Here is a 26,624-nt window from a genome sequence, read left to right on the forward strand (position 1 = left end):
CATATGATCCAGCAATCCCACTACTGGGCATATACCCTGAGAAAACTATAATTCAAAAAGAGTCATGTACCACAATGTTCATTGCAGCACTATTTACAATAGCCAGGACATGGAAGCAACCTAAGTGTCCATCAACAGATGAAAGAATAAAGAAGATGTGGCACATATATACAATGGAATATTACTCAGCCATAAAAAGAAATGAAACTGAGTTATTTGTAGTGAGGTGGATGGACCTAGAGTCTGTCATACAGAGTGAAGTAAGTCAGAAAGAGAAAACAAATACTGTATGCTAACACATATATATGGAATCTAAAAAAAAAAAAAAGGTTCTGAAGAACCTAGGGGCAGGACAGGAATAAAGACACAGACGTAGAGAATGGATTTGAGGACACGGGGAGGGGGAAGGGTAAGCTGGGACGACGTGAGAGAGTGGTGTGGACATATATACACTACCAAATGTAAAACAGATAGCTAGTGGGAAGCAGCCGCATAGCACAGGGAGATCAGCTCGGTGCTTTGTGACCACCTAGAGGGGTGGGATAGGGAGGGTGGGAGGGAGGCTCAAGAGGGAGGGGATATGGGGATATATGTATATGTATAGCTAATTCACTTTGTTATAAAGCAGAAAGTAACACACCATTGTAAAGCAATTATACTCCAATAAAGATGTTTAAAAAATGTGGATGTAAAACTTTGATAAAAGCAAAATTGAAATTAAAAAGATAACAGAGTACAGGTTTTTGCATAAAATGTAAAAGTAACAAAAAGAGTTCATTTTAGCGTTACTCATTATTTTGCATAGTGGTTAAGGGCACAAGTTCTGGGGCTGGATTTCTTCGGTTTATATCTTGCTTCTCTCACTCATCAGCCATGTGACCTTGGACAAAAGTTACTGTTGGTCAAGGTGCCTCAGTTTCCTACTATTGAAATAGTTTCTACTTCACAGGAGTATTGAAGAGATTAATTAAGCTAATAATACATATTAATCATTGACTAGCATATGGTAAGTACTCAGTAAATGTTAGCTATCACAGCTTCCATTGACCTGTTAATTGTATCAGAAAATACTTTGAAATGTGAAAACTGAAGAGAATTGACAGGCAATATGGGGAAAAATAAGGTTGCTTCCCAATGTCTTACTTTTATTACTATGTTTTTTTAAAAAAAAATGTGCAACAGTCATGCATATATATATTTTTTCCTTAAAAGACTTTATAAAAAACATCTTTTTAGAAAGTATATTTTAAACTATTTTGGGTATGCAAAGCTCAATCTGGGATTAAACTCACTTTATAGGTGAAGTAAATGGGAGTATTGATCTGAACTAGATCTGAGAGTGACCTAGAAGTGAACTGTTCTAAATCACACCATGCCTCTCCAGACCCATCTGACCATCTTCCAGAGACTCACAGACCATTAATACCTGAAGCAGAACTTCTGGCTTAAAATGTTCAGTAAAACTCCAGTCCATTAGATTGCGTTGCTGCATTTTCTTTATGTCCTGTAACTCTGCTTCCACAGTCATCTTCTTGGGTTTCTAAAAAATCATAGGAATCCAATTTCAGCCTTAATTTGTTTAAGTCCAAATGGAGCCCTCTTGGACTCCATCAACTAACCAGCATGTACTCCATCTAATTGGGGAAATCTGCATATGTATAAATCCATATGGCAACACTTTAAGAGAACTGCTGCCAGAAAGAGTATGCCTCTGACTTTTTTTTCATGGGCAACATAATCTAAATATTTTTATTGTTAGGTTATACTCTTCTGAGTCCTGTTAGCAATTATAGGCAGGTTTTCTGAACTCACTTCAAGACAGCATTAGTTCTACATGGCTGTATGGTCAGCAGGTGTTCGTGACGTTGCCAAGCCACACTGTCTAGAGAGGAGCATGGAGCCTGGAAGTTTTGCTTGAGCGGCTGGTGAAATTAACTCCTTTCTCTCCAGTTGGAGCTGGTCAGGGGATGTCTGAATAATCCCTTCTCCTCTAGCATCAACATTCTCCTGCTAAGCTTCTCTCTCTCTCCTTTTTTTAGTTCATGGTTTTCTCAGATCATCTTACTCGCATCTACACGTTTAGAATAATAATTTCCTACCTTTTCAAGAGGATCAGCATTTGTGACCGCTTTATCTTTGATCTCGTTCTTCATGGTCTGCTCTGTAAATCAAAGACACCAACATCCAGTTGTGTTTGGGCTTTGTTCTCGTTTTAGTCAACGCTGTGCATTTTTGTTGCCATATGATCTAGGTTTCTGTGCTGAAAAGGTAATTCCTAAAAGAAATGTTTCATGCCTCCAAAAAGGTGTCTGTGTCAATAATTCTAAATCAGTGTCTACCTAGAAAAATTATGCTAAGTCCTTTGAAAAGAACCCAGCTTCCTATACAATACATTCCTAAATCATGTTAGATAGTCTGCCTTCAGACTGTATGGTTCATTTCTAACAATGTACCTTTACCTTACAAGCTGCAAATATTTACTGATTAAACTATGTCAACTGCTCACTACACACTGTTGTGTCTTGTCATGCTGGCAACTATCACAAAGGCTTTTCAAACTTCTTGGTCATATCTTATGGGTGACAAACTAGGACAGGGGCAGGGGATGTATGGAAAGGATAACTACCAGATAAAGGCAACTCCTACCAGAAAAAATAATACTATACACCATCCTGTAAAGCTCTTTTTCCATTCATTAATTGTTTATTAATTTTAAACCCATTTAATGGGCATCTGCAGATTTATAGAGTTTTAAAAAGTTAGTTAAATGAATAAAATGAATTGGAAGCTGGACTCCACTGCCCTATACCATGGACCAATGTGAGTCATGCACATTAGTTCTCCGTGTGACCAAACAGTAGACTTATATGATAATTGGGATTGTGATATCCTTCTTGAGTACCGAGCAAACAGCCATATAAATGGACAGAGAGGAAACAGAATCATGCTGTTGATTTCTGAATCACCATGCTTCAGTAATTATTAAAGTTAACAAATGTTACATAGAAGTGTTCCATAATATATGTTTCACATGGATAGACATCTTTACTGTGAATGTCTCAGAGTTTGTAATATGCTCTTGTGACTGTGAATCTCTAACAAAGAAATGAATAAAGTACATAGCATTTTCCAAATTTGACCAAAGTAATAGAGTAAGGGTATGAATCCTGTAACATACCTGTCATGCTGCTGAATAACAGCCAGCCGGACTTTTTATCACCCTTAGAATAATAGCAAATTAATCCCTACAAAGTCATATATGAAATGGCTCCAGCTTAACTTTCCAATCACATCTCCTTCCACTCTCCCTTGCTCATTCCACACCAAACTCACTGGCTTGCTTGTTGTGTCTTGAAGTTTTTGAAGTTGCTTTTCTCTGTCTGGCATGCTTTGCCTTAGACAGTCATCTGTTTCAAACCCTTACTTCATTCATATTGCTGCTCAAATGTCACCTCCTCAAGAGCCTTCTGCTTCTTATCCTGCTTTATTTTTGATCATGGTATTTATCAGTGCCTAATAATATTTGTTTATGTCTGTCTCTCCATATCAAATATGAATTCCTGGAGAATAAGAACTTTATCTTATTTTCCCTAACTGTATTCTGAGCAACCAACACATGCTAGGAACTCAGTAAATATATATATTTTTTGATTGAATGAGAGAAATCTATACCATATACTGAAACTGGAAATAAATACAGAGCGATATAGAGAGAGCAGAAATGTGGAGGAAATCCTACAACAAAAGCTTATTTGGGGGTAAGCATAAGATTTAAGTTTTCATTCTGTGGCAAAGAGAACCATATCTGGGCTTCTAGAGGGAGTAGTTAATTACGTCTAAGCAGGATAGGCCAATGTTTTCCTTGCTTTTAGGAGCATAGCTACTTATATTTTTGCTACTAGTTCCATCTTGCCTTGGGCTGATGAGGGTGACAGCATGAATGTTCCATTTTGATTTAGAAGAAAACTATAAAGACAATTCAGTATTTATATAAATACAGCCACTCAAGAGAAAACTCAGGCCAACTATAACTCTAAATAGACCATGATGTCCCATGTGTCCTTGAAGCAATTGATATGAAATCTGTGGAATAAAAATTATTCTATTCTGTGGGCTGCCAGATTTCCGGGAGATTTGATATTCCCTCTTGTGTCTAAGGATCCAGCAGAAAAAAGTCTCCAGTTTAAAAAATATGTTCTAAAAATTTGTGCACCAGTTATTTTGTCAAAGGAAAGAACATTCTAAGACTAATCTGAACTCTCTAATAGTAAAGCAAGAGTCATTTTTTCTTTCTTCCTGATTTCTCCCTTCAACCGCATAATCCCTTGACAGTGTGATTCAGTAGTTTTTGACACATCTGGAAATGGATGCATTCTCATCCCTTTGAAAAACAACTTTCCTAATCTGTTTTACTTTAGAGATAACAAGATCCCTCTGCAAAGCAGTTACTTTATTAAAAAAACACCCAACAAGCATAAAGGGCACATCTAAACCTATAGCCTCACAGTTATCAACTCAGGTTTTTCATAAATATCCAATAGGCCCTGTCAAGTTCAAAAACAGTCTCAGATGGATGTTTGGTTGAGAAAAGCACAAATACTCAGCCCTTCATGTCCAGGAACAGGCTTTTATATATATCTGATGCTAAGATGGTTGTGCAGGAAATACATTAACAATTTCTGCTTTGTTTAAAGAGATCTAAAGTCGATGCTTAAGAAATGTGACTCAGGGTTAGGGGAAAAAGCAAAAAAAAAAAAAAAAAAAAAAAAGGATTAGCAACAACAACAAAAAATTCCCTTACATATAACAGCTGCAGTGAGGAACCAACGCTCAGCTGCCCTCCCCCACTCAAATGTAACAGTTTCTTGATGTAGACCAGCCTACACCCTGTAGAATCCCTTACAGGCCAACCCTTACAGGGTTCAGCTCTCACAATTGCTCAGCCTCTAGGATACATTGTCCATCACAGCATTTTCAGCCTTGATGATTTAGGGAGTTGCTATAAACATTTACTTTGCACCAGGATCCAGAACACCAACTTATGTGGTTTGACCACCAGGTGGCAAAAGTTGCCTGAGAAAAAACTATACACCAACTGCTCTAAAAAAAAAAAAAAAATTAAAAAAGCAAAATAAAACAAAAAATACCCCTCAGGCCTTATATCTCTCCTGGCTTATTCTGGCTCTACATTAACTCAAAATGACTTCTTTGGAACTTCCTTGGTGGTCTGGTGGCTAAGACTCTGCACTCCCAGTGCAGAGGGCCCAGGTTCAATCCCTGGTCAGGAAACTAGATCCCACATGCTGCAACTACGAGTTCACATGCCCCAACTAAAGATCTTGCATGCCACAAGGAAGATCATGGATGCTGCAAGGACGATCCTGCATGCCACAACTAAGACCAGGTGCAGCCAAGTAAATAAATAAATAAAGTATTTAAAAGAAAAAATGACTTCTTTGCTATACATGTACATTCCCATAGGATTCACTAATACCATAACATCTCAGGCTAACTTATTTGGCTTAATTTTTTGTGAGCTAGGCTAATAGGTAAGGGTATTTAGAACAGAGAAATAGGGAACCAGTCCTAATGGTAAGGAACCAGCCCTAATGGTAAGGAACCAGCCCTAGGAAGACCCAAAGGCAACAAAATCAGGTTAAGTATTGCCATGAAGGAGAGACTATGAATATGGCTAAACTATCAGATGCATTGCAAGTAATTTCTGGAACTGAGGAAGCCACAAGACACAGTGGAGGAAGCATTGATTTGGAGTTAGATAGCCCTCTTTGGAATCCTGACTTCCTGCTTGTATGTGGTTGAAAAAGTTACTTAACCACTCTGAGTCTTTGTTTCCTTGTCTTCAGAATTAGGCTAATAGTAACTTCCTCATGGGCTTGATGTTTATATAAAGTATTAGTTAATATATGTAAAATAGCACAGTGATTGGAATATAGCAGGCAATATTAAATAAATGTTATCTCCCTCCCTCCTTTGTCCTCCTCATCCTCACTTATCTGCTCTGCTAACAGGCAAGGATATTTTCCCTAATTCCACTCCATTGATGACTTCCTCTTCTACACTCATTTAAGTAAATGAAAATGGTAAGATGACCATTTAGTCAATACTGACTTAACACCTATTCTTTTGTGGCACTGACCATTTTTTAATGCTTTTTAAAATTATGAAATACAACAATACAGGAAAGTACAAACAACATAAATGCTTGGTATAATGAATAACGATAAAGAAAAGTCCCAGCACTCTAGACACCTTACGCATGTTCTTTCACAATCACACTTCCTTATTAAACTTTCATATTATTCCTGACTTTTTTTTGTGGATTATTTTGGGTTTTCTACATACACACTATTTACAAATAATAACAGTTTTGTTTCTTCCTTTTCAACCTTTACCATATTATCTTTTTCTTGCCTTACTGAGTTGGCTAGCATCTCCAGTGTAATCCTAAATATGAGTGTTTATAGTGGATAGCCTCCTGATCCAGGGAAATCTTTCAACTTTTCATCTTGATATATAATGTTTATTATAGTAATTTAAAAAATAACCTTTATAAGGTAGAGAACTTTTCTTTCTATTGCTAGTTTGTTAAATTGACTTCATAAATCGCTGTAGAATTTTAAGCGCTTTTTCTGCATCTATTGAGATTATATTTTTCTTACTGTGTTAATTGATAAATGATGTTGATTTTACAATGTATGTTTTTTCCTTCAATCTTGTTATAAAAACTTGTACCTGATTATTATCATTTTGTATATTGCTAGATCAGTTTGCTTATGTTTTATTCAGGATTTTGGCCTATATGTTCATGAATAACTTTGATTTATAATTTTCTTTTATTGTACTATCCTTGACAGTTTTATTGTAAGGCTGATGTTAGTTTCATAAAATGAGTGGAAGAGAATATCCCTTCTATAGTTCCTGGAATTAATTTTTGTTAAGATTAGAAATATTTCTTTTTTTGAACGTTGAATATCACTAGCCAATGACATTATTTGGGAAGATTTTAAATTATTGATTTAATAATTAAATAGTTACAAGACTATTCAGGTTCTCTATTTCTTCTTGAGTGAATGTTAGTAAGTTATACTCTTCTAGTAATTTGCTCATTTCATTTTTAGACTTAGTGGAATAAAGTTGTTTATATCCTTTTACTGTCTTTTAAATTTCTATAGAATTAAAAGGAAGTCCATTTCTTTATTCCTAATGACTTTTATTCCAGATACAGCTTTATTTCTAATATGGTTATTCATGCTTCTTTTTGTGATCAGCCTTTTGTAAAAAATTTTCTCAATTAAAAAAATCTTTTCAAAGAACTAAACTTTTCATTTTATTTGTTCTACCTATTGCACCTATATTTTCCATAATTTCTTTGTGGTTTGAGAGCATACTCTGTAGTTTTGATCTGTGAAAATTTGTTTTAGGACTTGTTTTCTGATGTAGTATATGATTAATATTTTTAAGATAAACATACTTATGACCTCTAAGAAGCTATAGTATTAAGGAAGCCTTAATATAGGCATATGAATAATGGTAGTAAGTAGTAGGAAATGATAACTGATGCCATAAAGGAAGCATAGATTAATTATGACCATATGGAATGGTAAGGGAGGCATTTCCTGGTGAACACATGTAACAAAGCTTCATGGAGGTGCCATTCAAACCTAATAATAATCAAAAAGAGAACTCTAGTTGGAGGGTATTGTGGGGAAAAGTCACAGAGATTGAAAAGAGCAGGCTGCCTAGAGGAAATAGGGCCTAATTCTGTTTGGCTAGAGCATAGGATAAGTGAGCAAAAGGGAAAAAGTAGAAAGGGTTTGGGAAAAGCAATATGGTACTGCTGAAGAAGCATGTAAAGCAGGCCAAGAAGTTGGGTTCTATATTGCAGGTAGTAGGGAGCCACTGAAGATTATAAGCAGGGACATAACAGAAGTGTATTTTAAGTAATTAATCTGACAGTTGTGTGTAAGATAGCTCAATAAAAATTTAGCCTAATATTCTTCTATGCTTCTATACCTCCTAATATAACAATATTTATTATGCTTTATTCTAGAATGAGAGTAACTGCCTAAGCCATGAGGAGGAGGGAAGGGAAATGATGTTCACTGAGCACTGATTTTGTACCAAGCTCTTCACTGGGCAGTTCATTATGTTACTGCAGGTAATTTTTAATAATTTTCGCAAATAATCACAATAGCCTTGTGAAATACTAATGATGAAAGTTTTAATTATGTTCACTGTACTACATTTATGAAGGTAAGAGTGGACTAAGAGGTTTTATGATATTTTGGGGAAAAAAAGGGTTGAAATAATGAGGACTTACTCTACAAATAATAAACGCTGGAGAGGGTGTGGAGAAAAGGAACCCTCCTACACTGTTGGTGGGAATGGAAATTGGTACAACCACTATGGAGAACAGTATGGAGGTTCCTTAAAAAATGAAAAATAGAGCTACCATAGGATACAGCAGTCCCACTCCTGGGCATACACTGTATCCAGACACAACTATAATTCAAAGAGATACCGGCACTCCTATGTTCATAGCAGCACTATTTTCAATAGCCAAGATGTGGAAGGAACCTAAATGTCTATTGAAAGATGAAAGAATAAAGAAGATATGGTACACACACACACACACACACACACACACACACGGGAATATCACTCAGCCATAAAAAAGAATAAAATAATGCCATTTGCAACAACATGGATGAACCTAGATCATATTAAATGAAGTAAGTCAGACAGAGAAAGACAAATATCATATGATATCATTTATATGTGGAGTCTAAAAAATGATACAAATGAACTTATTTACAAAACAGAAAGAGGCTCACAGACATAGAAAACAAACTTGGGGAGGGGAGGAATAAATTAGGTGTTTGGGATCAACAGATACACACTATTATATATAAAATAGATAAACAATAAGGACCAACTGTATAGCACAGGGAACTATATTCAATATCTTGTAATAACCTATAGTGGAAAAGAATCTGAAAGAGTATATATATAACTGAATCACTTTGCTATATATCAGAAACATTGTAAATCAACTCTACTTCAATAAAAAAAAATTTTTAAATAATGAGGACTTACTAACAACACTCAGTAACAAAGTTTAATTAACCAAATAATTTAGATATTAAACAGTTTTTCAACTGAAATAGGGAGGCATTTAAATAATGCATCTTGAATGTTTGTTTTTTTTTTTTTGGTTTATACATTCTCTAGTAGCATCTATACACATGCACACACACACATTCAGATACACGTACACACACAGAGACACAAGTTTACTTACTCAAAGCCTCAGGTTGGAGCTGCAACTTCAAGCTGTTCTCCTGCTCTGATGGTTCTCTGTAATCAGAGTCTAAGGATTTCCTAGTATCCAGGTCAGAATACTTCATATTGTTAGTAACAGGCTGACTAGGATTGGAAGGTTCTTTGTTGATCTCATCATCTTGCATAGATGTTGACCAATTCTGATCCGGAAATAAAATTCTGTCTTTGATTCCACTATCTAGGCAGTGTAAAGAGGATCCATAAGATACAATGCTAGACAAATGGACAATCATACAATGCAAGAATACTTTTTGTTCCTTCCAGGCAGTGTACCTGTTTGCTGTCTGGTCTCTTGGGTATTCATTTTCATGATGTATTTTTGCCTTATCTCTTTAGCAAATCTGGCAGGGTTGTCCCATGGTATGTTGAACATCTCAGAATCTGTCCCATATATCATTCTAGAATGCTTCAGTTTCCCTTCTTCATCAACCTCAGAGAGTTTCAGGCTCTCAAAAGTAAACACTTTGAAGGCTCGTTCTACTTCATTCCAGCTCAAGACATCTGTAAGAAAGTAGGACAAGTGCTGCTAGGAATGCTCTTTATTACCACATGGTACAGGGCTAAAAGAGGGACAACCAGGGAGTCAGTCCAGCAAAATGACAAAGGAGTCACGCCATGATGGGTGCTGACCTGACTTTACACACGGGCTCCACAATTCTGCAACAAATACCAAAGGTAACTAATAATAAGAAAGCTGCACAATCAAGATATAATTTATTAAGATAATGCTCACAAACTGCTTCATAGCTGAATGAATATTAGGTGTCCAGATTAATTCACATGGACTTTCCGGGGTATCATATTGGTTGAATATATTTAAAACTTGTCATTTTTCATAGAGAGCAGACTTGTGGTTGCCAAGGGGGAGGGGGGTAGGAGAGGGATGGACTGGTAGTTTGGGGTTAGTAGATGCAAACTATTACATATAGAATGGATAAACAACAAGGTCCTACTGTATAGCACAGGGAACTACATTCAATATCCTTGGATAAACCATAACAGAAAAGAATGTAAAAAAGAATGTATGTGTATAACTGAGCCACGTTGCCATACAGCAGAAATTAACACAATTGTAAATCAACTATACTTCAGTAAATAAATTAAGAAAACGTCATTTTTAAGCAAAAGCACCTTTTGCTGCTGTTGTAATTTAAAACGGAGAAATCACTCACTCATGTCTAACATAGGCTGTTATGTTCAGTAGGCTTTTCTGTTCACTCAGGCTAAGAAAAGGCCTCTTTCCACCCAATGAACTGGTACAGTACTTTTCATAATTTTTCTTTAAAGGTTATCAGCCTTCAAGGGGCTATATTAACTTGTGTATTAATTATTTTATAGCATTTATTCATGCATTCACTCACTCACCTGCTTTTGTTTTCTGTGTATTAGGGTTTGTACTCTATGTATTTTTCTTTGCCTGAGATTTAAACAAAAGATTTGGTTCTTGTGCTTTAGAAGTTCAAGATAGAGAGGTGGGAGGTAGGTGTTAACAAATAACCATGGAATTCAGTGAGGGAAGGCGAAATGATAGTGACAGATCAATGAATCAGAGGTCACCTACACTTCCTCTCCAACAGAGGTGAGGGCAGCAGGAAGGCTCCTTTTGGAAAAAATACAAGGAAATTCAGAAGAGAGACAGGAAAGAGGTAAAAGTGACAGAATTAAGTTTGTTCATTCATTCATTTCACAAATATTTTTTGAGCACCTACTAGTTGTCAGTGACTTTAGTAAAGGGACCACAGCAGTAAACAAATCAATGAACTCCTGATTTTATGGAGTACCCATTGTAGCAGTTAGAAACAGAATAAACAGGTAAGTGTATAGTGTATCAGAGATGATAAGAAGAATAAAGTCAGGTGAGGGGATAAGAAGTGATAATGGTTGCGGAGAGACTTCTATTTTATATAAGGTAGCCAGAAAAAAGACCTCTGAAAAAGTAAAGCAAAAATGTGAAAGAAGTGGGGGAGCCATATCGATATCTGGAAAAGAGCAAATGCAAAGATGGAGGCAGGGGTGCAAATGACTTGTTCAAGGAATCACAGTAATGCCAACTAGATAGAGTGGAGTAGAACAACGAGAGCTTGACAGATGATGAGCTCCAAAAGTGGGCGGCAGAACAGTTTAGATTTTATTAATACTTTAAGGGAAATGGGTGATCACTAGAGGGTTTTGGGCTAAGAAGGCACATGATCTGACTGGCATTTTAGAAGGGTCATTCACATTATTGTGTGAAGAAAAGACTGTAGGTAAAATGGGGAAAGCCTGGAGACGAACTGGAAAGCTATTGAAATAGTCCAAGTGAGAGGTGGTGCTGGACTGGGCTGGTAGTGGTGGGATTGGTTGTGGGGTGTGAGAAAAAAGAGGAACCAGGGATGACTCCAAGGTTTTGGTAGAAAATAGTGGCTATTTACTGAAATAAGGAGGACCATGAAGGGACACGTTTTGAGGAAATCAAGAGTTTGGTTTTGGACTTGTTAAGCATGAGGAAAGAGAAAAGGACGAGAGACAGAGGAACAAGGGTTTGGGATGGGATATGGGAGCAGGTATGTGGGCAGTTTCAGTGGTGGCAACACAAACAAGAATTTTGTGTATTGTACAACATGGGGAATATAGCTTATATTTTGTAGTAACTGGAGTGTGACCTTTAAAAATTGTATAAGAAAGAATGTGTACATATTCTCCCATAAAAGACAAAAGCAAATGTGAGCATATGAATCATCCTCTTCTTATCTTTTGTTTCCTTTCCTTTTTTTACTTAATTATCTGGGAGACTGTTCCACATCATGATATAGATATGCCTCACTATTGTTAAGTCACATGATTTTGTACCACATAGGTTTCTGATATTTTAATGAGAGATTTGATGGACATTCAATTTGTTTCCAGTATTTTGCTACTGTAAAAAAATGATTCAATAAATGTGCTTGTTCATATTAAAAAAAACCCAAGAATCCTGTGCTGTGGAGGGTAGAACTGAGGTGGAGAGAGAATGAAATCATATCACAGGGCAGAAGGAGAATAGGAGTGTGGTAGGATGGAGGTAAAGGCCAGATGTTCTCAGAACACCAGGAAGAGGGTGATTATATAAACAATAGACATGACATACCCAGGCCCACTAGGCTACACCCCACATTTCCATGAGGTGAAGGTATGGCAGTATTAAAAATTTTACCTTTTTCTATTACTAAGTCTACGAAAAAAATGAACAAAGAAATCAAGATTAAAATATTTCATAATTTGCTTAGAGTTAGAAATGAAAGGAGAAGGAAGAATCTGCACATGCTTTTTTCTTTTCTAGGTCAAATCAAGATGTCTATGTAATTTCATATTTCTTCTTATAAGCAGGGAGGTATTTGCATATTGCCTCAAGTGGAAATAGTATATGTTTTAGGAAATGATTGTCTATATCATAAAATTCCCATAAACTCTGAAATGAGAAGCTGATTTTAGATATTTTTAATGACCCCTCTTTCCACTGTCCTCAAAGAGCAGAAAATGGCCCTTCCTGTTTTGAGAGGAGGTGAACTGGTATTAACACTCGAGCACCACACCACAGTGGGCGCTCTAAGTTCTCCTCTTAACCAGGATGGGGGCTACCATGTCATCTCCAATGATGTCAATGAGGGGATGTGGGATTGGGAGGCAGGGAGGAGGAATAAAGAAGAGGATTATGCTTGTAGAAACACAGTGGAAAGAAAAGCCAGGGCATCAAATTGAAGAATGTTATTCATCATAGCTATCATCCTACTGCTAATGACATTATTCAAGATAAGAAAAGTGCAGTCAATCAAAATACACACCCCAGCCTCTGAAAGGTCAATAATCAAAATACTTTTTGCAGATGGGGGTGTAATCATTAGAGGCACACGTGACCATAAATGAATGAACTTAAGCTACGACAAAGCAATGTACTCACCACTTGTACAAAAGTGCATGAGCTCATGAATTGTAGCTAGACGTTTCATGCTGTTCCATGGTGGGGACAGAGGGAATTCAAGGAATTCCCACAGTGGCAACTTAGACTGCATCTTCTGCTCAATTTGAACCAGGTCAAAATTCTTTAGGTCCTGATGAAAAAGAGCAACATGACAGAAGACATTAAAATAAGCTGTCAAGTGCCTTATGCATATGGAGAAGGCAAAACATGATACCCTTGCTCTCATTATTTGGGAACAGGGGAAATCAATAGTAATTGGGGAAGACAAACTGTTGGTATTTTGCTGAAGGTCGAAAAAGCTAGTTCTCACTTTGCCAGAGGTTCTTGGTGCACACAAATGATGGATTCCTCATTCACAGTGACAAACTGCCAAAGTCTCAAATGTATTCCTCCCTCCCTTCTGAGATCCTTTTCTGGCCTCCACTATTTTTTTCATATTAGGAGATGTATAAAGCAAATAACTACAAGGCTTTAATGCAAATTTGGTGTAGTCGCAATCAATTTAATGGTCCGTTGGACCTCTGTACTTAGGCCAGTTTTCTTTGCTGAGGTAATTTCTCCTTTATTCATTTCCATTTTCTGAGATCTTACTTTGCAAGCAGGTATCTACTTCGTACATTATAGTAATTAGCATTGGTAAAGCTATCTCATTAAGATTTCTTCAACTGAATAATCACTAATAAGATTTCTTGCATCTGTTATCCTCAGGGTAACCTGGTTACTTATTACCTTTAGCACATATTTCTTGTGGGCGAGGGCATCGTGATAGTTCAGTAGGACAGGGCCTCTGGGCACTGGTTTGCTTTCATTTTCCTCTTCAGATAAGAATATTTCATGGAGATTCTATTCAAATTAAAACAGTATTGATGTAAAGAGAGAGTTCATACTTTTCAAGGCACGCACACTTTTTGGTTTTCTCACACCATCTGACCTTTTTCTCCCTCTCTGTCAGACAGAGAGAGGGCAGGATGGACATGATGTGAGCTGCGATTCTGTGGTCCAGCCCATCTGTTCTGGGAGGCGGCTCCGCCAGACTCGGTGGGACAAGGTCTTCTTCACTTGCCACAACCTGTTGATATAAAGAGTTGGGAGGAATCGGTTTAATGGTCAGTTCCTTACTGATAGTCTCATATTTCCATTTCTTTTAGTAAAAACAAAGCAGCTTCTACCAAAAAGTTTGGTGATTATACAAAGTGGCAGTGTAATTACCAGTGACTACCAAAGTAAAAGGGAAAAAGTTTATAATCCATTAAAACATTAATTTATATATAATTATATATATATTAAATTATTAAAGTATATATAATTTTCATACATGTACTAGAATAGATAACACAAAATGCAAATGGTAAACAGGAAAATTTACCATGGTAGAAATCAAACTAACAATATTAATATAATTTTTCTTAATGATTTCCTCTTTCTTTTAAAGCACTCAAAACTGTGCTCTCACATCTTTGGATTCAATAAGTATTTATTGAGTGCCTACCAAATGCCAAGCACTGTGTGGGTCACCCTCACATACATTATCTCATAAGCCTCACAGCAATATTGCTGAGTAGCTATTATTTTCCATTTTACAGAAATCGAATTAGGGTGAGGGAAATTACGTGACTGGCCCAAGGCCAAGGCTGCTTACTGGGAGGAACTGGGGTTCAAGTCAAGTCCTTATGATAGAAAAGTTATACATGGTGAGATCAGTAAAGGGTAATATTCTTCTTAATACGGAGAAAGTGAGGCCTAGAAAGATTAAATGCCTTGTTCAATTTCACGTGGTAAGCAAGAAGTTGAAATATTATCAAGACAGGCACCTAATTTATAATTGTTCTCTTCACCTTAAATACCAAAATCACCCGCTATGATTTCACACCGCTCTAAAGGATTTTACAACCTTGAAATTTAAAGACATTTAGACTAGATTTTTGTCATGGGGGCTATCTTGTGCACTACAGAATGTTTAGCAGCATCCCTGGCCTCTACCCATTTGATGCCAGTAGTACCCCTCCAACTGTGGCAGCCAAAAGTATCTCCAGACGTTGCCAAATGTCCCCTGGGAGGCAAACCCCCCTGTTGAGAACAATAACAAAATAGTCGTATACTCTTTACTGTTTAACAACACATTACTTTTAAAAGAGTCACTCCTGTCTCCACTTTTTCTCTTCCTACCATCTCTTGGACCCACTCCAATCATAAGAGACCATGCAGAACTGTTCCATCTCTGAAATGTTAAACTCTAATATCCCCTCCTATAAAATCCCACCCGATTCCTCTCATATTTCAATTTTTCATCCCTTTATTATCAAGCACTTATTCAGTCAACATGTATCTCTTATTGGAGTCTTCTGTGTGTCAGGCACTGAGCTCATCAACTGTCCCCTTTGGCACACAGAAAACAGTAGATGGTTAATAAATATTTGTTGCTTTGAGTTGAGCTAAAATAAGTAAGATTAAGATAAATAAAATGATGATACTGTAAGCCATATAGGGCTATTAAACTTTTACAAATTTATTGATATAATAAAACTACTGACCTTCCAAAAGCCTTACAGGGTAATTAAAGGCAAATATGAGTGTGCTTACCTAATTGGTTAGAAAACTAAAAAAGTCAGCAAGCATAAAAATGTATGCTGGAGGTAAGAGATGATTAGAGTCTAAAACTATTTTAATATTCAGTGAGATAAAGGAATATGTTACATACATGAAATAAGAAGGACAGTTATAAAAAGAAATTACAGAATTTATAAATTAAAAATGTTATTGTTGAAACAAAACTTCAGTAGCAGACTAGACTCCACCTAAGAATAAATTAGTTGGAAGTTAAGCTGAAATTCCCAAAGGGGTAAAATTGAAAGAAAATTTAAAATACATGGAGGAAAAAACTAGAAATTCCAACATCTGTCTAATAATAATTAGGATAAATCAAAAGAAATAATATTTGAAGATATAATTTAATTGAGCAAATATATATTCAGGGTCTACTATGGGCTAGGTGTGGTTACTGTGTGTTGAGCTGAGAGCAATGAACAAGACTAGATTAGGTCCCTGCTTGCATGGAGCTTACATTCTAGTGAGAAGAAGGTAATACATAAAGCAAATAAACATTTTTCTTTTTTTAAAGAGCAGCTGTTGATAAGAAAATAAAACAAGGTGAAATGGTAGAGAGCACTCTGTGTTGTTATGGGCCTTCTTTAGATCAGGTGGTTAGAGAAAGCCTATCTCAGAAATGCCACTTTCACTGGGGACTGAATGACAAGGAGTATCCACCAAGCAGACAGACACGTGGGAACAAAACTTTCTAGGAAGAGAAGTTAGTGTAAAAAAACTAAGGTGTAATTAGTGAATGTGAGGAAAAACCAGAAGGTCTATGTAGATGACCAGTAGTGAGAGAGATAGAGAGATAGAGATAGAGAGAGAGAGAGAGAGAGTGCGAGAGAGGGAGAGAGATGGGGGGCAGGAGAAGAGATGACAAACATCCCAGAACCATATTTTTAGGGTCTTTATGGACCAGCACAAGGAATTTTGATTTAACTCAGAATGTGATCAGAACCCAGATTATAATCCTTTAGATCACAGAGGCAATGAAAAAACAAAGCCATAACTATACGTAGCCTTGGAGGGAGGAGATATGGGGATATATGTATAGGTGTGGCTGATTCACTGTTATAAAGCAGACACTAACACACCGTTGTAAAGCAATTATACTCCAGTAAAGATGTTAAAAGAAAAAGAAAAAGATAAAACTCTAATAACTGCCAGAAAGAAAAAATAGATTACATACAAAGGAAAAAGTATCAGATTGACATCAGACTTCTCATCAGCAGCGTTAGAAGGGAAGACCACAACAGAGCAATGCTATCAAAATACTTTTCCACTTAGACTGACGAGGTTCAAAAGCAGTTTCTGTCACTTACTACTTGGATAATTTACTTAACTTTTTAGGCCTCAGTTTCCTTATCTGAGAAATGGGGAATAAAAGTAGTTCCTGCTTCATAGGGCTTTTCTAAGGATTAAATGAGTTAATTAACAGCAAATTCTTTTCAAATGCATATACAGTACTCACGAGAATTGACCATGTACACCTGGTCACACAGGAAGCCCAGGAAATTAAAAAATCTTTTTAACATCCAGATCATGCTTATTGACCATAAAGCAATAAAATTAGAAATGGACAATAAACAATGGAAATTAAAAGATTTAGAACTGAATACATTGAAAGCATCATGATGCAGCCAAAGAAATACTCAAAAGGAAATGCGTAGCCTTAGGTACAGTGAAGTAGACTAAAAATAAAGTGAGCTTTCAGTAAAAGTGAAATACGAAATAAACCCAAACAAAGTAGGAAGAAGGAAATAATCAAGATAAATGAAGAAATTCATAAAATAAAAAGTAAAAAGGAGTGGATCAGTGAAACAAAATGCTGGTTCTTTGAAAAGACCAATGATCGATATACAATTGACATCCATGATCAAAAAAAGAGGGCACCAATAAATAACATCAGGCATAGGAAAGGAACATAACTAGATATAGAGGAAAACTTTTCAATGTATATTAGTGAATAAAGAACTTTTATAACATTGAAAACAAATAAAATGGACATGTTCATTTAAAAATATGAATGACTAAAATTGCCCTCAGAAATAGAAAAATCTGATTAAATCTACAAGTGTAAAAGAAATGTTAAATGCAGCTGAGGACCATTTACCACCCCATCCACCTGCCCAACTCTGTTCTCTTTCATTAAAACAACACCTGATAGTTTTAAAGATATGCCTACCAAAACTTCAGCGAATGTTATGTAAAATCATTCCAAAATGTAGCAAGAAAAAGAGGATTGAAGCTGGTAAAGCAGATTTTAGCTTTATCTAAAATGTTCTAATCTTTGCAAAGGAGAATGCATTCAGGTATTATGAGTGTAATTTTAAAACAGTTAAAAAACAAAAAAAAAAAACAGAAGAAAGAGATGAAGTGATTGACTCAAGGTTGCCCACCTGGGAAGAAAGCTTCAGCGTGTATCCACTTACCTGTTCCAGCATACAATGCAGTATCAAGGGCACAGAAATGAATTCTTCTGGAATTGGATTCAGCAAATCATTGTAATATCGCATGTCTACTTCATTTGTGATGACGGAAGCCACTGTAAAAGATACAAAATACCGCTGTTCAATTAAGATGTGTTCTCCGTTACTCCCATCAAAATTTCATCCACAGATTCAAACTCTGATCATGCACTGATAAATGCAGGATCTTGAGGTGGAGAGAGATGTGAAAGCAACACCAAGGACAGTCACTCCTCAAAGCACCAGCTCCTGGCACAGATCCTCCAGCAACAGGTTTCATACATGCCTGGTGGTGGTGGTGGAGCTGGAGCTTGCAGCTCTTCATATTGTTGTGTTCTCTTCTTTCCAGAGGTTACAGCAACAGTTTGTGGGGGCTAAAATAAGAATAATTAAGAAAACAATTGAAACATCCAGCTGAGAGATGCTTTCATCCAATGCTGGTATGATGGGACTCTGACGGGATTCTGGGATTCTGAGATTATATGATTATGTTCACACCACAAAATCATTTGCTAATATTAGGATCAAATAAATGGGTTTTGTCTGAGGAAGGAAAGAAATTAATGGGTATGGACACTTTTCAGTTTTTCCTAACAGAGCCCACTGAGAAATTGCCAGGAAAGAGATGGGAAGCTGGGGCATCTTCTCTTCTCTTCTCTTCTGTGTCACCCCGGGGTGACACAGAATCATGCCATTCTCCCTCTAAGAATCCTTCAATGGTTCTCCCACAACCTTCAGGATAAAACCCAAACTCTTGAGCTCAGCACCAAAGAACATTCCGGCTCCCGCCTTTGCAGCTCGTATTGCTGCTCTCCACTTTGCATGTATGACCTGGGAGCACTGCCCTAGCCCGTGGTGTGGTCCTGGACGCAATACTTCTTTTCTTTGACCTCCATGTCTTTGTACGTCTTTGCCCCCTTCTTGAGAATACCACTCTGTCCCTCTCCCCAGTCAGGTTTTGCCCAGGCAATTCATCCTCAGCCTTCAGCACATCACTTACCCTGCCTGGTAACATCTTCCCGACTCCCGTCTCTCCATCCTGCTCTGCTCAGGAGCAGGTTAGGTGCTGTATTTATAGCTTCTCCTGCAAGCTCAGCTGACTCTCCTCACAATGCTCATTATGCTAAATTGAAACCACCTTTGCCTTGACTGCCATTCCCCTTTAAAGGTTAACCACAATGAGGACAGAGGATGGGTCTTGTTCATTATACTATCGCCAGCACCTGGTACGGTGCCAGCACAGGGTAGGGGCTAAAATAACATGGTGATTAAGTTATCAGTAGCCCTCCTTGTTCCAGATGTTATTTATTGCTCCATGGCTGAAAAGTGGGTTCTATCATCCCCTCTGTGTGTGGCAGGTAGTTGGGGGTTTCAAAAAGCTCCCATCACATGGATGCCCTTTAATGCTGTGCCTGGGGGCCTGGATCCCACCCTCACCCATTAAATCCCAGCAGGCAGTGTTCCCTTGCTACCAGTATTTATGTGATTTTTTTTCTTCATGTTTTATAAACGTGAAAATTAAGTTGTTCAGCAAATCATTCAGCCAACTAAAGACATTCTAGCATATGCCCACCTCAGAAGTCAACGTAGCTTCTAAGATAGGTTTCTCACTAACCACCTGTGGGACGTTAATAAGCTGCATGTTTTCCAAATAGTGCTGGTGCTGCCTTTTCCAATCCAGGCTGTCGTACATCAAACAGGAGATATTTTCAAAAATGTTCGTGCCCAATTCCAGCTACAGGTGAGAGAATTCATGACAATTAGTCCTTAGTTTCATATTGTTGGAATCAGATGCATGATTTGTATCTCCCTTATAGCCAAACCTATCACTTTTTACAGGGAAGCCCTTCCCCAGCTGGCCCCCAAACCACTGAATCCCAGTCACGGTGACCAAGTCTTCATTTGCTGGACCCTTAGGGCCCTTCTTGTTGACCACAATGCAGACTGTTCCCTTTGGAGGGCCTATGGCTGCTTAGTATTTTTAAGAGCCTAATTAATGCTTCAACGAGGCCATTCATTCATTTCAGCAATGTGGCCTATTTTCTAGGTATCTAGGTATCTCCATTCCTAAAGCAACTCATTAGATAGGTAATTTCCATATCCTCAGCCCAAGACAAGCTGGGGATGAGCTCTTGCTTGGCGACAGACACAAGAATCCCAATGGCAATCACCCTCTTGGTTTTGCACACTATCCCCACAGGTCCACTGCAGTATGTGTGCAATCAGGATTTCTTCCTCTCCTCACCTGTGCTACCTTTAGGGAAAAAAGCCCTAAGACATCCTGGTAGGCTGGTACTACTATAACACCCACAAGTTTTATGATCTGGCAAGCGGGTTATGGATCAGATACCTCTATTACTAGGCTTTCGTTTCCAGAAGTGGAAAAGCACCGTTAGCACTAGGTGTGTCTGCTTGAAAGCAAAGAAGGATTAAATAGGCTCCTCCTATGTCCCAGCCACAGCGGTAAGGTAGAGCGAGAAAGCACCTGGTGGGAGCCAGTGAATCACGGTCTGGCGTGAGACCAGGGAAGTGCCAAACCTCGCCCATCCGCACAGCACAGCTGTCAGTCTGGACTTCACGTGTCCCCTCTAAGACTGAGAATTCTTCAGTTAAGCTTCAAGCTGATATTCTTTGCCCACATTCTGGCATATAAACACATTTTTGTTTGTTTCTATTTATAAGAAATATAGTAAAAACTTCTGCCCTATTATCCCTTAGGGTAACTAGCTGATTTCTTTTTAAATCAAATAGCAACTCACATGTTAAAGGCCAGAAAATTATTTCAGCAAGCAAGGGCTTAACTTGAGATGTTGCAGATGTCGTTCATAGGCAGTTAGCACTTCTTGATGGGCATTTATTTGATATAAAGCTTTCGTTACCTGGGTTCAGCAGAAATACAGCTTGCCTGCTTGCAGCCAAGGGTACTAATGCTTTCCTTCTTCCAGAGAGGAAGAAGGACTACGACTACTTGGCTGGCTCCTGGCTTGGATATGAGGCCATTATCAACTTACAGATACAGCTGAGAGTTGGATACCATGTATCTACACCATGTATTTAGGCTACTCGTATTAGAAATAGGTTTATTACTTTTATATTTCATAAGTAATCCCAAGTTTAAAATGAATTTTGATCTTCACTATTAAATCCAATGGCCTTTTCTTCTGTAACCCAAGTCTATTACTGAATTGCTTTCAAGGCTTTCTTTCCCTGTCATCCTCCATGCTGGGTTGTTCACTCACAAACCATACCTTACAGAGGCATGCCTTGGCCTAAAAGTCTCCTGCAGTTGGACCCAGACTGCAGCCCTAGCGTGAAGGAGATGTTCAATAAATATTTTCAAAGTGACCGATAGAAGAGAAGATCGGTGTGTCCAGTTGGGCAGCAGAGCTAAGTGGTCTCATTCCTCACTTACCTTCATGGCCCAACTAGAGACCCTAGACATTAATCCTCTAGTTCTGAAGTCAGTATTTCAAGGAAGCTGATACTATTTTTTTCAACATGAAATTTATGAACTTTAACTGCCATTTAAACTCTTCCACTCTATTTTTAAAAAGGAAAATATAGTCACATTTACTGTCTTTAAAAATGGAGGGATTAAAATCTTCTGATGAACACTAAGTTGTTAACACTGGAATAAGAAACAGGATGCTGGGGATGGTGCTGGGTCTCTTGGAGCTGCAATTGTGTGCCTTGCTGTTCACATCTATGTACTGATGATGCAACAGAATGTCTTCTACCTTGGGCTCAATGCTCATCAGCTATTCTCAGTCTATGCCTGGGGAGTAAATAAGACACATGGAAGGCAGCTCTAGTTAGAGCAGGAGCAAAAGGTTCTCGGTTTGAGGCTGCCTTAGAAGACTCTTGGTATTGCCTCCTCTGAATTAGGATTCAAGATCTGTATGGCTGGGATCTCCTATGCCTTATTGAACCAAAATTGCATGTAAGTTCTTTACAAGGTATGTGGCTAGAACTTGGCCCAAATGAGAGAAGGACTGTTTCCACAAAACTTAAATTTGTGGATGTGGGTTTTTAAGTTAGGCATAGATTTTTATGTTCTCGGGAGAAGAGCTGGTCTATCATAGAGCAAGAGTAGAAAGCTGTCTTTCGGATGGTGTTTCAGGATCCCAGGGATATGACCTCTTTCTCAAACATATCTCACGTTTGCTGGGCATAATCTGGAATTCCAATAAAATAGGATGGAATAGTCATAGTATGACGGTACCTGGTATGCCAGTATCTCTGGGATAGAGAAACACGGCCCAACTTAACACGAAGTAGTAGAGGACAGATGGACTCTTTTCTGAGCTCAGGTTTAGAGGCAGGGAAGTGAAAGACAAAGCAGGAAAGAGGAAGATATCTAGATGAAGGAGTGGGACGACACAAAGCAAAGGGAGTCCACAGTAGCCAGTTTTGCCTACAACAAGCTCTGCCTTCAGCCACAGCTTTTCTATGTTCAGCATTGTTTTCACATATAGGTCAAGGCTTATATTTATTCTTACTATTGCCAAGGTATCAGACTTAAGTGTTCTGTTTCTACGTGGTGACATCTAATGCCTTATGTTGACAGTCTTTGTAACTCAAACTGATCTCTCCATTGCTACTTATTCAAATCCTGTCCATCCTTCAAGGTTCAGATCTAGGCTTCCCTCCTCAGTGTTTTCATTTACTTCATCCCGTGCTCATCCATTTCAAGGTAACAGAAGCAGGGACTCTCATAGTGAGAACTGTCCATGCTCCAATCCACGGCCGTGGGCAGCCTACCCTTTGGCTCGGAAACTGCTCCAGGCTTTGATGTCATTCTCCTCCTCCTAGACAGCCAGGTTTGGTTGTTTGTTTGACAGCTACCCACAGTCATTGTCCACAGACACCTATCCCCCTCCTCCACCCTGCTTTTCCCAGCTCCCTTCATGGCATACTTGATGTGGTCCGTCTCCAAGATTCTGTTTTCAGTTCAATTCCCTTTAATGCTGATATATATCACCCTGCAAGGGATTCAACACTCCTGGGCTCCTGTTTGTTGGGACAGGGTGTCAACCAGAAAGAGACCTGAGAGGTTTCTTTTTTTACAACAGGAATGCCTGGATAACTTCCCCAACAATGATAAATAGTTACTCAACGTTCCTTTTAAAAACACCCTTATGTATTTAGCATTTGTTACTTTTCAAAGCATCCCATGTCTTCCTTTTTCTGAATTAACAGGAAACTTAGAGTGTGTTTCACATAACACATAGGTGCGTGGCACCTTGAACACTGCCTCTCTGTTTCACGGTCTTGGTCTTGCCTCTCTGCGAGCACCTCAATAACAGGGGCCAATAAATACTCTCAGGAAATGTCTACTAACTGTTGGGCTGGGATCAAGTCATTCTATTAAGATAGACCTTGCTAGGAAAATACATGAAAAATACAATTTGGGCAATAAAAGCAAGGGCCTAGAAGAACAATGTTTTGAACTGATACCTAAAAAAAAAAAAAAAGACAATGTAATTTGACAAATTGTAAAATTTACTATTTTCACAATTAATGTATATTAAGACTCTACTGCCTAGAACATCGTTAAGGTATGAAGCAAAGCCACGTCACCAAATAAAATAATTACCATCCTTTATCTTCATCTCATTTTATTCCTTTGTCATTAATTCATACACTAAAAGATGAAGAATCAGGCTATAGCCATTATTGGACGTTCAATGTGATCACTGTCTTGAAGATAAAGGAACCTATAGCACAAAGCCTTCTCTGTAGACAGTGATTAATAAATATCTGTGGAATGATTGATTGGAGTAAATGGAACCACAGTGTCACATGTTCAAACCAGTCACTCTCATTAATTCGTGTACTAACCAACATCTCACTGTCCGACCAGTCACAAGGAAACTTGTCAGCCTTGACCATGTATTCAAGCCGAGCGACATCAAAGAGATTTGTTTCCGGTTTCTCATTATTCAGGATTGGTTCCAAGTACTTCCAGAAGATTTCAAGTTCTTTTATGTCGTTCTCTTTCTTCAATTTTTCAGCTTCTATATCTAATAAGAGCAACATGTTTATACTACAAAATGAGTGTCGAATTTCTTCCCACTTTAAGTGTTCGTGGTGAGTCATATGCATTGCATGATGTCTGTACAGTACTAGAAAATGCAAATAAAGAAATGTAATTTTGAGAAGTGTTTGGACCTAGACTAGATAATTAAACATCAGAGGATTTTACTCCTGAAATTGTTATTAACTATGAGCTTTTGCCACCCCTTTATTTTATAGTTGAGGCCCAGAAAGATTATAAGGTCACACATTTGGGGAGCTAAAAATGGTCAATACTTCCATCGCTCTGAGATTGTATCTATATAGGAGCAGCTTTTCTGCCAGATCACTTTTTGACTATTTTAGCATTTGTTTGCTGTGTAACTGGTTAGAAATGCAGTAGATCCAGTTCTCTTTCCCACGTGGGTAAAAACAGACTGGATCCATGATTTCTGCTTCAGTTAACTTTTGGTCACATTGAAATAGCTACTGGCTTCTCTGGGCATTTGTGCTCTGACTGTATAAAATAATGACAGTTTTCCATAAAGTTACACTTGAAAATTTGTCTGACATGGTTTGGTTTTTCCATCTGTAACTAAATAGGTTCTACTACTAAGATCTCACTATTCTACTGTAAAGTCTCTTTTTCTATAATTTTATTTTTATATATTAAATATTTTTAACAGAAAGACTATGGAGCTTATGCAGCATTTTCTCACTGACTTGAATAATAAGTTATTGAATGTTACAACTAGCCTTTGAGATAGAAATAGCTAGGTTTGAATCTCAACTCTTTTACATAATATCTGCCTCTAGACAGAGTCGTTTTTGGTAAAATGGAAATAATAAAACATACTTCTGAGGGTTGTCATGGAAACTACATGAATCAACACACTTAAAGCCCTTAGCATTGAGCCTAGTCCCAAGGCCTGTGCCCAATAAATGGTAGCTATTATTATTATCAGGGGTAGCCATTTCTAACCTGGAACAGCAATTTAAAAAATATCGTGTTATAGAAATCCGGATGCGGCCGTATAGGTTACAAAGCCCTGTGAAAGGATATTACTAATAAATAACAAAGAAGTGCAATAGCATATGAAAAAAAGAGCTTGGACTTCCAGGTCACACAGGCTTATATTGCATCCTAATTTTACTATCTGAAGTAGACAGTAGACTCTGTTCCCATCCCACAGAGGGAGTCTTCATTCCCTTAGATGAAGACCCTGAGGTCTGAATAGTAGTGCAGAATAGTCGGGTAGTGGCTGAAGAGTAGTGTAGGTGGGACTTCATCCCACAGCTTCCTGGTCTAAGGCCTGGAAGATAAGCGTCCCCTCTGATTCATCAGAATAAGCCAGTAGCAAATCGGAGCAAGAATCCAAGGCTATGACCTCCCTTGGGCCATTTGGTGACTGTGGCTTCTGGCAGAATAGGTTATCTACAGATGATCCACCCCACTCATGCTTTAGGTAAAAGTTATAGAGCAAAATTCCTGAGAAATGTAGTTGGATAACCAAGTCTATGTTCTCTGTGGCTACACAGGGATAGAAACACAGGGTATGATTAGAATTTGCAAAATTTACAACACCTGGCTAGTGCAAGTGGCATAAATAGCAACTCAAAGTCTCAAAAGGATTTAATAACATATGTATTGTATGACTATGCTTTGGGCAGAAAATTGTATTTGTACTTTAAGGACAGTGGGTAATACTGAAGGATTCAGTAAGTTGTGTAGCAGACTGCATACCTTCTGGCTGAAGAAAACTTTCCTGCTGCTGGCTAACTGCTGCCAGGTGTGTCTGCAGAGGTTCATAATTCTCTGATGATATTTTAATCACGCTGCTTATGGGAATGCCGAGCTCAGTCATGATCGCTAATAACTGAGGATTGTTGAAGCCCACAACTATAATGTAATGCTGGGCACCGTCATCTGGCTCATCGTCTGTTCAAAATACCGTAGAGAAGAGCAGCCGTCATTTTAAAAGAGAACAGGTTGCACTCAGCCAGTTCAATGGCTCTATATGTTATGCATGCGTTTATCACCCCTCGGGCTTGCCAAAAGCAGTCCGGTTGGCTGGAATACAGTCATGTTGACTGGTTTTCATTATTGCCCTTCCAGTAAGAAGGCTGTGGCCATTTTACAAAATATTAAATCACTTTTGCAAATGAGACATAGGCGTAATAGGAGGACAAACATACAGAGGGCCTGTCGTCATGGAAAATGTGTGCTTGGGCTTTTCTAAAAAGAAAAAGTC

General features: G+C 38.0%; 1 protein-coding gene across 1 annotated transcript in view; it reads right to left on the reverse strand.

The window, feature by feature from the left end:
• The window catches only part of SPAG17 (sperm associated antigen 17), a gene marked incomplete at its 5' end in the record, with an annotated part of 221,964 nt that overhangs the window by 149,463 nt on the left and 45,877 nt on the right, over positions 1–26,624 (reverse strand). The window contains 12 exons of the mRNA XM_082615114.1: positions 1,427–1,540; positions 2,100–2,161; positions 9,323–9,541; positions 9,637–9,864; positions 13,280–13,430; positions 14,030–14,143; positions 14,232–14,369; positions 18,322–18,434; positions 18,644–18,731; positions 19,931–20,092; positions 24,199–24,380; positions 26,117–26,311. Of these exons, the coding sequence (XP_082471240.1) occupies positions 1,427–1,540; positions 2,100–2,161; positions 9,323–9,541; positions 9,637–9,864; positions 13,280–13,430; positions 14,030–14,143; positions 14,232–14,369; positions 18,322–18,434; positions 18,644–18,731; positions 19,931–20,092; positions 24,199–24,380; positions 26,117–26,311 (1,766 nt within the window). The remainder of the gene's footprint in view (positions 1–1,426; positions 1,541–2,099; positions 2,162–9,322; positions 9,542–9,636; positions 9,865–13,279; positions 13,431–14,029; positions 14,144–14,231; positions 14,370–18,321; positions 18,435–18,643; positions 18,732–19,930; positions 20,093–24,198; positions 24,381–26,116; positions 26,312–26,624) is intronic.

Source organism: Mesoplodon mirus (assembly GCF_964341445.2).
Source record: "Mesoplodon mirus genome assembly, chromosome: 3".
NCBI lineage: Eukaryota > Metazoa > Chordata > Mammalia > Artiodactyla > Ziphiidae > Mesoplodon > Mesoplodon mirus.